This window comes from Heliangelus exortis, chromosome Z (genome assembly GCF_036169615.1).
Source record: "Heliangelus exortis chromosome Z, bHelExo1.hap1, whole genome shotgun sequence".
NCBI lineage: Eukaryota > Metazoa > Chordata > Aves > Apodiformes > Trochilidae > Heliangelus > Heliangelus exortis.
Window position 1 is genome coordinate 22,787,735 of NC_092454.1, and position 14,363 is coordinate 22,802,097.

The window sequence follows — 14,363 nt, forward strand, 5'->3', positions numbered from 1 at the left end:
GGTAGTTTTGTGTGCATACCTTCCAGCTATCAGAGACAGCTCACCCAAGTTCAGAAGGATCTGTAGCTTCTTAGTTAGCTCTTCATCATAGCCTTTTAATCTCTGCTTACCCTGGTAAATTGTATTAATTGTGAGGAATAAGTGAATATACACCTTGCTTTACCATGTAACCTTTTGCAGCCTCTAATGTTTTTCTGCATAAAACAGTGGAAGAGGAACACTTCTGTTCCTCTGTGCCTATTTTTAAACAGAATTAGAAAGTTCAAAAAAATACTTTTTCTACAGAGACTTGAAATTCAATGTCAACAGCTTGAATACAGAAAGCTGCTACAGCTGTAGAATTGCACAGATTCTAGTAGACAGGCAGGCAAATGAAGGGAGGGGGCAATGTTCCTGGATTCAGTGGGTACATGAAGCTTAAGATAAAGTTGTCTTTTGTACACAGCTGTTAGGAAAGGCAGCAGTGTAAGGCAGCAGAAAGAGTTATCAGATTCAAGACATGTAAGCAATGGAGGTGATGCCTTGAAGTACAATAAAACAGTGCTGTGGACTTGATGGTAAAAGTGTTTATAATTAGGACAATGCTATGAATATAGAGGAAAAAGAAAGATCACAGCAGAAAGAGAAGATAGTAAGTAACTTGTAAATGCTCTTTGGTGGAAGTGTGGATATGACCAGCTAGTCTGTATCTCTCAATTCTTTAAGTTAAAAGCAAGGTTTTTAGATTTAGAAACTTGTAAGTCAGATTCTGAAATCAGTGTAGCACTGCCAGAAACATCTATTAAGAAAAAAATGCCATGTTATTTTTATTTGTTCATTTTTCTTTCTTTCTCTCTTCTTTTCAGAAACCATCCCTCACAGTAATGGTGGAAATGCTAACAGTCACTACTTCTCTAACCCTAGTTATCATACTCTAACCCAATGCACTACCCCACCTCATGTCAACAACATGGACAGACTGAGTCTGGCAAAGGTAAAGCATAAAAGTCTGGGTACTTCTGTGTAAAAAAGCCATTGATTTATTTTCCTCTGTTCCCTAATATTTCTTATTTTTGCTTTTCTTACTTATCATCTGGAAATTCAGCAACTTCCTGTCAGTTTTTATTACCTATCTTTCCTTGAAATAGGCCAAAACCAATCATCTATTTGTGAATCTTAAAAATGTGGAACCTGGAAAGCGAGGCACTGTCATGGACTATACAGGAACACTGCCTGCAGACTGGAAACATGGTGGCTACCTCAATGAGCTTGGTAAGAAAGAAAAAAAAAAAGAAGAATCTGAATGTTACTCATTGTGTTTGGGATCTACTCAAAAGCAGGGATGTTTTCCTGGTTCTCCACTCAGGGTAATGCCAGGCTTGTCAGATGGTGTGTGAAGTTCAGGATTAGGGGTTTCACCTCCCGTTAAGGCAGATCTCTACCCTGAGGGATAAAAAAGTGACTCCTGGTAAGGAATGGTGAATGAGACTGATGCCCAGTGCTGACCTGACAATATGTAAAATATCTCATACCTTTTTTATAAAAATACTTACTAATTAGTTTCATAAAGCAATGGGTATTGTACAATAAGGGTATGCTTGGGAAAATTACATGTTCTTATTATTGAGAGATCATATATAGCCTTTTTTAAAATGCCCACAAAATTGAATAAATGCTTTAAAAACTAGTTTCTCATCATGTGAGCTGCTTCAGATAAAAATTCTAGGAACATCTTACCAGCTAAGCCACCTGTTTGCTAAAACACCAAGCATTGTTTGTAAGGAGAAAAATTCTTGAGAAGTGGTGAGAATTGCTGTATCCTGCCTTATGCCATCCCTTGCTGTCTGTTCATCCCTTCCCAGTCTCATGCATTCCAAAAAGGCTGGATTGCACTAACTGTATCTCTGACCAGTTAAAGCCTATTAAGGGGATTCCAGTGTCAGTATAATTTAGATAATTCAATTACCTTAATTTCTGGTACTTATCACTAGCATATTCTAGAAAACGGAACAACAGAATGCAGCTTTCTTTTTCCCCAAGCTCATCCCCAATCTTCTTCTAACCACAGCTCAGGCTCTGATTTTTTTTAATTTTTTTTTTTAAAAAAGGGTTTCAGTCATAATGTTCAGTGGTCAAATTTACACTTTCCTAGAGCATTTGTACTAACACTTAAGACTTCTAAGAGATACTGTCTGAGGTTAACCCACAGCAGTATATCTTACGTGAGAGTGATTCTAGAGGACTGGATGAGAGCTGATACTGCCAAATGGGATTACTAGAGTAAATCTAAGATGATGACCTGAGTGTTAATCTTTGTAAAAACAACAGAATAGCTGGTGTGAGATCTAATAAATAAAGATACGCAAGAATAAAATTAATTGGTTTAGGTCTCCTCAAAATATAATTTCTCTCTTGAAAACTGTGAATTGTTTATAGACATTGTATAGACAAAATTATTTTAGGCTTTTATAAGGCTTCTAGCATAGTACCACAACACAGTTGCATTTAAAAATTAGTACTCCATGATACCAATCAAAGCTGTTTAGGTGGATTAGTATCTAGTTAAATTTCATGTCTCTGAAGACAGTTGTCAGGCATTGCTTGTTTATACTGGGATTTATTTTGAGAGAAATCTGTTACTAACAGATAATTGCAAAGCCACAGACTTAGGCACTAGGAGTTTAAGACCATTTCTGTAGGTCTTGGGACTGGAACAGAGTGACCTTGGGCAACAAAATGGGAATGATTAACGTGGGAAGAAAAGTACCAAGAGCTGGAGTGAACTTTCCATACACTGAGATTTTTCAGGTGAAGATGGGATGCCGTTGCTTTAATCAAACAGAGTTTTAGGCTCAATCAAGAGTAACAAGGGGAAATATAATGGCCTATGATGTATGTGAGGTCAAACTAGATAATTTAATGGCCCACTATGATCTTAGTGTTCAGAAAGCTCTTGTTTAAGTGTGTACAAGCAAACGGTGCTTCTGTAATCCTATGCCACTCAGTTTCACAGTGCTTATAAGAGAATTATATCGCTAAGGAAGAAATTACTCCTGAAGTAAGTTTTAAAGGTTTAGAAACTGTTATCTAATGACGTTTCTTTGTTTTTAAAAATACTTTTTTTTTTTTTTTTAATATAATTTTCTTAGGTGCTTTTGGACTTGATAGGGGATATTTGGGAAAGTCCCTGAAAGGTGAGGTTATTTTTTGATGTGCTTAGATGAAATGACATAGATATTTGATTTACTCTTCTAAATTATCTTTAGTTTCTTTATGAAGATAATTATATATGAATATATGATATGATATATGATATATATGATATATATATATGATCATATATATATGATAATTATATATGAAGATAATTATAAAATAATTCTGGGCTAACCTATTCTTAGATGCTGAATCAATGCATGAAGTTTGTTTGTTTGCTTGTTTTTCCTGAGGGAAGAGTTTAAAACAAAAACCACAACAACACCAAAACCTAAAAAAAAAACCCAAAAACCCTGCTTCTGATGAAAAGTTTAAGAGAGAGGAAATTCCTTTTATAACGGGCATGGTAAATGTAGAACTGCATGACTACAAGCCTGCAATGTTTCATTACATTCGCTGCAGGACATTGGGAAGCATATCAAAATTAACATGCATAGAGAGGAATGAAAAGCTTCAGAAATTCAGAGTAGTGATGATATTTTTGTCTTTTAAATTATCCATTTTTTCTTATAAGACTTTATACTGGACCATACTGGTGTGTGACCACTGATTTTTGTGATATGATTAAGGTATGCCAAGGATGACTAGTGTGTTTAGATAACCAAACAATGAAAAAAGTGTAGCTAAGTCCATGTGAATAATGAGTTAAATACGTAGACAAAAGCAGCTTTTTTTTCACTTTATCTATAATACAGGACAAATGATCTGAACCAGTGATTTATTAGACCATACATGTCTGGTTTTGTAGGATTAAGGGAAGAGAATTCAAAATATCTTAAAGAATTGACACAATTATGATCACCTGCCCACTCACAGGTTCACCAACATCATTGTCATGCTGGATATTCAGAGTTAGGAAGAAGCTGAGAGTGTCTCAGCTCTAAAACATAAATAACACAGCATATCACAAAATAACACAGAGAAAAAAGTAATACAGAGAACACAAAACCTCTTCCCAGCATAAGTCAATCTGTCTTCTCTTAAACTTCAGTTATCTGTCCTCCTTTTAAACCTTGAAATCACAAGCCACTTGGTATTTTCTTTTCTGTTTTCCTACGTGCACCTTACATAAACTTTCAAGGAGCTGGTAACTTTTAAGAGTGGCTCCATACTCAAACCTTGCACTGGACAGGCCATCCCAAGACGTCACATTAGCATCTCACCAGACATTGCTATTGGGAGCAGTCTTAGATCACTTATTTTAATAGTATACTGGGTTCAACGCTTGGAAAAGCAAAAACTATTCTGAAGTGCCTATTAAAAACTGATTCTATACAGTATCCGTTTTTAATGCTAGCTACTATTTTAACCAGAATTGAAGGCGCTCAGACTGTGCAACAGAAATTTCCTGATGGCAAGATCAGGCCCAGAAAAGAACATAGCAGGTGTTTTCATTAACTGCTGTATAACAACTTTCAAGTGTTATGACTAGTTTCCATTTAAATTTCTATTTATGAGTGACTTTTTAGAACTCAAAAGTTGAAGAATGGTCTCTTTAGTCGCAATACCTCTAGTATACAGGATGCTTGAGAAAGTAGTATGTTGGGTTTTTTTGCAGATCTAATGAAGAACTCAGAATACAATTTAAGTAATTGCTCGTTAAGTAGTTCTGAGAACCCATATGCTACCATAAAAGACCCTCCAGCTCTTGTACCAAAAAATTCAGAATGCGGATATGTTGAAATGAAGTCACCAGCACGCAGGGATTCCCCATATGCAGAGATTGCCAGCTCTACTTCAGCCAATAAGAATGTTTATGAAGTTGGTGAGTACAAAATCTACTTCTGGATGTTCAAAGTTAAGAACAAAGACAGGACTTCTTTTCTTTGAATCAGCTTACTCAAAATATTTGAAAAACTACTGTAAAAATTTTGATGGGTTCACGTCCCATTTCTTCTCAAAAGCTGTATCAACAATCTCATTCTTTTGAGATAAGTGGTTTAATTCACAAGAAAAGAGTTCAAAATACTTACAGATTGGTTCTGTAATCCAGAGGTATTTCTGAGTTTCCCTGGCTTGAAAACCTTTTTCTAAACACCAGCATAAAATAAGTTTAGCCTTTGATTGCAAAATCATTTAACCCTAGATTAGGCTGCTAAATACTGAGCACAGGTGGAGCAAGTGCATTGAAGGGTAAAAAAGATCTGTCTCCTCTTCTTGATCAGAGAAAACAGCAGCTTCTCTAAGCCACATGATATTTCACTGATATTGGCGCTATGTAGTTACTGCATTACTTGAGTTGCTGCATTAGTGTAGTTTACTGTGGTTACAGAAAACTTTGGGGTCATGTGTAATGGTTGTCATTCTAATGGTCTCTGGACTAGAAAAAAGTGTATGTCATACCGTAGGATACCATTTTCCTTTTCTGTCCCAAATTAGAGATTCCTCAGAAATCCATCAATATCATTGTTTGTCTAAGGATTTTTATAAAGTCTTCATTTAAAACACAAAATGTAGGCTTTTTTTTTTTTTTTTTTCTTTTTTCTTCACACAAACAGCTGATGTTAGACCACTTGCTTCTGTGAGTGGATACACTCTTGGCAGGGAGCTGCTGCAAGCCCACAGGTTTAATAGTATAAAGCAAAAACAGCTTAACATCAACATTTATTTCTACAGTTGCATTTCAGGACTCAGCATGATGATAAATCTTCATATTAGAGGCAGAAAAGAGAGGATGTTTTTTAACGCAAACTTCTACATTTTACAAATGCATTCATAATGAGATAACAATTTTTCCTTCTGTTTGCTGCTTCCGATGTTGGATGTATGTGCTTTCTTTTATCACAGAACCTACAGTGAGCGTTGTCCAGGGAGCATTCAGCAGCAGTGGACGTTTCAGCCAGGATCCGTATGATCTTCCAAAAAACAGCCATATTCCATGTCATTATGACCTGCTACCAGTTCGAGATAGCGCCACAGCCTCTACAAAGGAGGTCAGCAGTGAATGACACCAAAAGCTGATGTGTGCACAGTGGGACTCCAAAGGGGCAAAGTGGCATTGTTGTGCTCCTTCCTCTAGTTTACCTTTATATTTGGCTTCTAATCTGTCCAGCAGAGAATTGCTGGACTGCAGAATCTCAACATGAGGTTTGTATTGTGTATGCAAGTGACAGATGGACAAATGCCACACTCTGGGGATCCTGATCATTCGTTTTTTCATGGCAGCAAATTTTATAGAAACATGTATACAACACATTTATACTGTAATATACTGGCTTAAAAATAGTAGCTTGCAGATCAGTTTTGATGACATACCACTTCAGCAACTTTAAATATAGACTCCATGTTTGTCTAGTTTCAGACTAGAAGTACTCCCAGGACAGTGCAATTCACCAAATATCACCAATACAGGTGGTCTGATTCACTAGATACATAGAAGTAAAACTGCCTTGCCAAATTTTACTTTCTATTCTGATCTTTAGACAAAACATTAAGAAACAAGATCTGATGGGGATCAGTAAGCAAAATACTGCAATTGTTTAGGAAATCCATCATCAGGCTTTATTGCCCACTAATGGTGGTGGACATATCTTCCTTGAATAATTTTGGAGATAAAAGCATTGGATACATCAATTTTATTTGGTGTGTCAAGACCTCTTGGTACTCCAGTCCCAGCACTGGTCTTCAACAAATCTTTTGCTATGATTCAGCTGCATATGTTGCAGTTCCAACCACTATTTCTGTCATTCACAATTAATAATCCATAACATATCAGTAATTTCATAAAATATATAAATGAAATCAGTTTATTTTTGTCACCATGGACTGATTATGTAAGGAGTGGACAAAGGTGATGACTGCTGTAAATCTTAACTGCAAGGAAAGGTTTACATTTTATAATCAGGTAGTAATAATGACTGTAATATAGAATAAAAATAGCAATGTGTTCTGATTTTTTTTCTTAGAAATAACTGAGCAATCTATGTGCATACTTGCTAAAATGGCACCTTTTTAGAGTTGTTTTTTAGAGTAGGGAACCACATGCTTAAGCTGGTCTTTTGCATTGCTAAGAATGTGACACATACCCCCCCACTTTTCATTAACTTGTATTTCCATTTTTACACTGTGTGTCTGTGTTTCTAGTTACATAGTTCATAATTGAAAAAATACTGTGTGCCCAATTCTTTTGCATTTTTGCCATGTGGCTCTTATTTGGTCTGGTTAAAGGGGCTTCTGGACAGAGGAAGAGGATTAAAGTAAGAATGCATGTTGTGCTGATGTCTTTCAGAGATGATTACCTATAAACTTAATAGTTTAATTTAATTAATTAATTGGGGAAAAAAAATCAAGGGGTTTCTGTTGAGGATTATAACAAGAATGTGGAAGGAAAGTAAAAAACCAATCCCTTTATGAAGTCTGGTTTATTCTGCTGACTAAATGGATGGACACTGTCTTTCCCAAAGACCCCTTGGTGTCTCTCTGAAAGTGTGCTATGAACTGCACAATTTAATGGAAATTTAATTTTCTGAAGTATCTATCCATTAAAGTAAGATTGTCCCCCAGACACATCAGCCTGAAAACAAAAGGGTTCATGTAGACTGGACTTTCTCTTTTGGTGAGAAGTTAACCTTTCAAAACCTAAAAATTATGTGGCAGCACTACTTTCTGCTGCTTCTGTCAGTGATGTCAGTGATCCTACCTGCTAACATACTTCTAACAAATAGCTCAGCAGGCTTTTCTACCTTGCCCTTATGGCAACTGTAGCTGGTCCTGAGGGCTGGTACATCTCTGATGGAGAAAGGATAGAGGTGGTTGCATTGTATGATATGTAGTGGGAAACACTAGTCCTCTCTTCTTTCTGTGTTGAGGTCACATTTTGGTACATAAATGTACCAAGGCTGGTCAATAGGTTATTATGTTGGTCTGTGTACTCCCTGGTTTAGCAGAGGGAGCATCATGACCATTTTTATCTTTGCATCTATATTTCAATACAGTCTGGGACAAAAAATTACCACTTTTGTGACAGTGTTGATATATTCCAAAGAAATTCACAACAAGTTTCCTTTGTAGTGCTAAATGCAAGAGAAGAACTTTAAGGACTTTTTTATGAATAAGGAGCTGAAATTGAAATAGAATTTCCTTTCGTTTGTTGTAACTGAGGTGGTGATAAATGAGAGCTATGAATCTGAACACATTGTTGCAGATGTGCCCAAGCCTGGGAATGTATATGCCTGTATGAAGTGCAGTGTTAGATTCTTGGTTCTTGCTGACCATGACCCCTGGCTGTTCTGCTATGCCCTGGGCATTTCGCATATACCCTTAGAATCATAGAATCATAGAATTAGCTGGGTTGGAAGGGACCTCAGAGATCATCAAGTCCAACCCTTGACCCACCGGTGCGGTTGCTAGACCATGGCACTGAGTGCCACATCCAGTCTCTTTTTAAATGTCTCTAGGGATGGAGAATCCACCACCTCACCGGGCAGTCCATTCCATTGCCTTGGAATAAAAAATTTGATAATATTTGGATTTTTCAAGTACAGGAATTTCAAAGTTTCAAAATTGGATTTCAAAAGCCACTTACCACTTAAGTACAACAAAGTATTAATCAGATTTGTGTGCATATAGATAACATGTAAATCTGCTGGTATATAGGTGCGTTTGTGATGTATGAAAAAGACTTAAAAACAAAACCTGTCCTCTTTAAAGCCATGAATAAAAAATGCTACATTTAGCAATTGTGAGCTCACAAAAATTTGTTTTCTTACATTGTGTAAAATGTGGAGACCATGAGATAAATTAGTCTTCATAATATAAACAGTTCTTTTTATATGAAAAGGGCCAAACTAATTATTTGTTTGAAGAATTCCAGAATGTCACATATGCTCAGTGACATATTCAGCCAAATACTCATGAAAAAAGATGAGTTTCTGATAATTTTGCCAGTTGTGTACATTCTAAATATACACATTACCAAAGTCTGCCTTCCTATATGTGGGTAAAAGTCCTGCTGTGTAGTCAGCATAAGCGTTGTCTGCAACAGCATAAGCGTTGTCTGCAGCTATTTGAGCTGGGCATAGAGATTGAGCAGCCAACCTGTGAGTTTACTTCAGTGAATGATTGTTGCCAGACAATAAGAAAACCGATTGCATGTAGGGGTAATGTGGTTTTGTTAAATGATAACAGTGTATCATTCCAGAGGAGAAAAGTACAGGGAACTTGAATTAGCAGTCCTGTTGTTTTAGGCTCTGGAGTATATGCTACTGTCAATTTGAGACCCCCAATTCAATTCTCATGACTGTCACATAGCCCTTTTTGTAGATCACAGTATGCTCTTAAGAGAAATTAAATATTTCTGATTATGCATACTATATTGTGGTGGGAACTTAACAAGCTGGTAGAGTAATTTAAGCAAACACCATCCACTCTGAGAACTGGCTTCACCCCTGATAAAAATGGACAGAAATGCCTTGCTTCTATATATTCCCATTACATTAGTAAGAAACATAACATTGAACATAGAGATAGCTATCCCCTATCAACTTGTCAGTTTCATAAAATTCAAAATGCCACCTGTTTTTAAAGAAAGTAGGGAGTATAAGCTTTAGGTTTTATATAATGTAGGCATATTAATTCTGATCATTTAGAAGCATAATGAACCTCAAGGCTTTTGACTACAGCAAAGATTTTTAATCCTAACACATTGTTACACATAAAATTTGTCCTTATATTTATCTCCCAGAGAACTCCCATTAATTTTAATTGGAGATGCACATGCAGATTACAGAGGAAAGGTGATTTCATTGCTTTCTTTCTGCTGAGACAATCTGCAAAACCAACTTAATATTGAAGTTAGGATTAAACAAAATCAAAGTGGGGAATGCTGGGGGGTTATATATTTAGATATACCGGATTTTCCATGTACTGTGCTTATAGTTGAATTTTTATTAGGTATATGTCCAAATATCTAATACCTAATAATGACCAACCCTTTTACTGGAGCTCTAAAGTCCAGACTGAAGAATACAGAGCTAATTTTGACGAAAATGCTTTATATTAAAGATTGTACATATATTAGTTTAAATGACTGAAAAGAATTGGGTGCATGTTTATTCATTACTGTGCAGAAAATCTTGTCATTTGATATGCAATACTAGTGCTACAGCACTGAACCTAACTCTTATATTTACAATTTTTTTAGCCCACAAGATTTTGCTTTGGTATGATTGAACTGTAATATATTTTTTAAAGAAAATCAATCAAGTATGCCTAGCTCCTTTACTTAGATATAGCAAAAAAGTGATTTGTTGTGAAAATATCTATTTTCCAAAGATGACTGATGTTCGTCATTCTACCCTTCACTACCACTTATTTCCCTTCACATACCTGTAGGTTTATATAATAAAGTTTCTAATGAAAGATGGGAAATACTTTGTAATTTTTTTCCTTTCTTCTTCATTTGCATGTGATAGATCTAGAAATCGGATATGAAGTACAAAAAATATAATTCTTGTTCATGCTACACCACCTAGGAATATATTTTTCTTTCCCTCTTACAGAAACAAGTAGAATATGAAATATATTTGGGAAAATCAAGCCTCATTTTGGACTACTGAAATATGATAACTAACCATTTCTGCAGGAATTAATTCTTTAAACAAGGTGATAGTTTAAAGTTTTAACCTTAAAAAGGAGAACGATTTGAGGTGACAAAAAAAAGGCATTTCCCATTTTTAGTAGAAAAATAGACTTGGTATAACTGTTAAAAAAATAAATTACAGTAAAAAAAAGAGAAAAAAGAAACTAAAAAATATTTTAATATCTGCATTACAACTCCAACCTGAAAGGCCATGAAGAAAACTGCATGAAGGTAAGAGATGGGGGAAAGGACTCTTTACTATCACTTTAATTGAAAAATTTCACATTAAGAACTAATAATGAAACTGGAGAAATAAAACGGCTTACTTGGAAAGGAAACAAAAAAATCAGAAAATCTGTTGGAGTGAGCCAAGTGGGACCCACCTCCTAGCAAGATGCCATCCCGCCGTCGGCAGTAGTAGGGTGCTGCAGTAACCCAGGATGCGTGTGCTAGGGCCACAGCAGTGCTGGGGAGAGCACCACGGGAGAGCATGGTTCGTCGTGACGCCACCCACTGATGGACGGTGACATCCCCAAGCATAGGGTTCTGACGTCACCCTGAGCGAGGGGCTCTGATTGTCATCAAGTCCCTGAGCAGCGGGTTCTGCCGTAACCTAGCGATGGATTCCCTCATCCCTGAGGGACCGATTGTGACCCGGCTTCCCTCGCTCCTTATATCCGAGCACCGAGCCTCAGCCAGCCGTCTCGTGCCCGCAGTCCAGCCGAGCAGCTCGCGAGGTTTGGAGCGTTGTGCGAGGCTCTTGTTGGTGCTGGTGTCATGCTCGGAGGGTTGCTTCTTGGAGCACTCTGTGCCCGACCCCAGAGCCGTGACAGGATTGTCCCCAGCCCTGCCTGCTTCAGGCAGCCGGGACACCGAGGAGGTGCTCGTCACAGCAGAGGTGAGCTGGGAGGGGACACCTTCCCCTGGGGATCTGGGAAGGTTCCCTTCTGGAGGAACCCGGGCATTTCTTCCACCCCTCTCAGGGGCCAGCCCATGACCGCGGCCTCTCCTCCTCTTGCAGCACAACACCGGCTGTGGCAGCGCCGGTGACAGGGAGCAGCTGAACATCTCCAGCTCCCCGAGCCCACCGCAGCACGTGGACAGCATGGCCACAGAGCTGGAAGACCGCTGTCCCATCTGCCTGGACAGCTGGGAGGAGGCCAGCTACGTGATGCCATGCCTCCACCAGTTCTGCTACCCGTGCATCATGCGGTGGGCTGAAAGCAACAGCCAGTGCCTCCTCTGCAGAGGGAGGGTGACCTCCATCTTGCACTCGGTGCGAGCAGATGACGACTTTGAGGAGGAGGTCATCACACCACCTGCAGTACCATCACCTGTCGTCCGCCCGGCAGAAGAAGCTCCTGCGCAGCTGCCTGCCCAAAATCCCCATCGTCCCGCAGCAGCACCCCTGCCATCAGCTGCAAGGCCAGTGCCCAGGCCTCCTGTAGGTGGCCTCTATCCCGTGCTATGGGCATTCATCTTCCGAGCTGACCCAGCTCTGCTTCAGCCCATTCTGTCCTGGCTGCAGCAGGAGCTGGGGCTGATCTTTGAGGGTGCCCAGGAAGCGGCAGCAGCAGCTCAGCAGCGAGTGCTGTCCAGCCTGCTGTTCTTTGGCCTGGATGAGGAAACCCTGGCCCAGCTGCTGCGGGACACCCTGGGCGGGCACACGCGGGGCTTTGTGCACCGCCTGATCGCCACCATCGTGGAGCGGTGCAGCAGGGAGGCCCAGCGTCGGGCGGGCATGGGGGACGCTCCTGTTGCCAGGGGCTGGGAGAGCAGCCCCACAGCTCTCCCCAGCCCTGCTGCCTCCCGAGGAGGGTCTCCTGCCCCCGGAGCAGCTCCCTCCAGCAGCCCTGACAGAGCTGAGGCAGAAGAGCTCCCCAGCACCTCAGCGGCTGCCCCTCATGGGGGTCCCAGAAGCCCCTCCTCTCTTCCTGTTCCCACCTACGACCACCAAGAAGAGAGAGAGGAGGACCCAGAGGAGACAGTGCCCAGGCCCTCCGCTCCCCGCCGGGGCACAGAGGGCTCCCGTGGGGGGCCCCGGCGACCCCCAAAGAGGAGGGCCGGCAGTCACCCGGAGGTGACTTCGCCTCCTAGCAAGAGGCCATCCCGCCGGCGGCAGTAGGAGGGTGCCACGGGAGCTGACAAAACCAGGGCTGGGCCAACAGCTGGGGCACCCAGCAGCCCCAAAGAGGAGCAGGAGACTGTCATTACTAGTCTAGCTGGAGTGATCAAATAATACAATAAAGTAGGGAAACTACAGTCTTGACATGTCTGACAACGTAGCTGGCGTTGGCGTTGCCACTCATGCTGGTTTCTCGTGGGGTCAGAAATGGCCACCGTGAGGACCTGGCCCATACTTCCCCCAGGGGCAGAAGTGAGGATGGCTGGATGGCTGGATGGCTGGCCTCAGATCACCCTCTTGCCTTATTTAAAGACGGGCTGTAACATCTGGCGCTCCCTAGTCTTTGGTGCTGCCCCCAAACTCCTCAAACTGTGAAAGATGACCAAGAAGAGCCTCACAGTGACACCAGCCAGCTTACTCAAGACCCTGACACAAATCCCATCAGGGCCAATGAACACGTGTGGGGCAAGAGTTCTTAGGAGATCCCCTGGCTGAACGTTCTCTGCTACTGGGAGTCCTGTGCTCCTTGATCCATGCCCTGGGGCTTTAGTACCTAGCAAGGGTGTCAGCATAGACTGAGATAAAGAAGGCACCCGGTACCTCAGCTGTGCCTGCATTTGCTCTTAGTGCATCACTCAGCCCTCTGGCAAGCAGACACGTCCTTTCCTTGCCTTATTTACTACTTGGATAGCAACAGAAACCCTTCTTGTTGCTTTTCGTAACCCTTGCTAGCCCTGTCTTAGCTCTGGTTCTCCTGATTGCACCTCTGCACACCTCAGCGGTGTTTCTGTCTCCCCTTTCATGACCTCTCCTAACTCCCACCACCCACCAGTACCCACCATTTTTTTTGCATTGCCCTGCAATGAACTCCCTGTTCTGTCACGCCAGCTTCCTGATACATCTGTTATGGTTTTTTCTTGAGCACCAGCATGGACTTTCCTTGCGTGTGGAGAAGATGACCTCCAAAGGCCTGCCAGTCCTCTTGTGTTCCTCTGCCCTTTGGAGCTGGCTCCCACAAGAGGCGTCTCCCACCTCCCTCTAAACATGCCAAGCTTCTAGTGTTTTGCCCTCTTCTCTCATGACTGTTTCAGTTGTCCTTCTCGGCCCTTGTTCCAGAGCGATATAAGTGGGGTGGTTCTCAGTGCAACAAACAACTAGAGCTGTGGTAACAAGCAGTAGCCTACGACAATTAACATTACAGAGTTCAGACTACTGCCGATTCTCGCCAGAAATCAAACCCCCTCGAGGTATGCACATTAGTTCCAGTTCATGGCTGGAAGGATCCCTAGACTCCCTAGACAGAACTGGCAGATCCCAAAAGCTCCAGAAAGGCAACAGGAGTATCGTGTGCCATTGTGCATGCAGTTCTGGGCCACACGACTTCAAAAGGATGTCACGATCCTTGAAGGCGTGCAGAGGAGGAGAGAACAAAGCTGGCGGAATTGATGGAAGGAACGTCTTACA

At 40.9% G+C, this 14,363-nt stretch overlaps 1 protein-coding gene across 2 annotated transcripts in view; it reads left to right on the top strand.

The window, feature by feature from the left end:
- MEGF10 (multiple EGF like domains 10) overlaps window positions 1–10,563 on the top strand; it is a 74,114-nt gene extending 63,551 nt beyond the window's left edge. The window contains exons 20-24 of one of the 2 annotated variants that reach the window (XM_071730524.1): window positions 846–973; window positions 1,128–1,251; window positions 3,129–3,173; window positions 4,754–4,960; window positions 5,983–10,563. In XM_071730524.1, coding sequence (XP_071586625.1) covers window positions 846–973; window positions 1,128–1,251; window positions 3,129–3,173; window positions 4,754–4,960; window positions 5,983–6,143 — 665 coding nt within the window. In that variant the 3' untranslated portion in view covers window positions 6,144–10,563. The remainder of the gene's footprint in view (window positions 1–845; window positions 974–1,127; window positions 1,252–3,128; window positions 3,174–4,753; window positions 4,961–5,982) is intronic. The other variant, XM_071730525.1, reaches the window with a different exon arrangement.
- The last annotated feature ends 3,800 nt before the right edge of the window (window positions 10,564–14,363 follow it).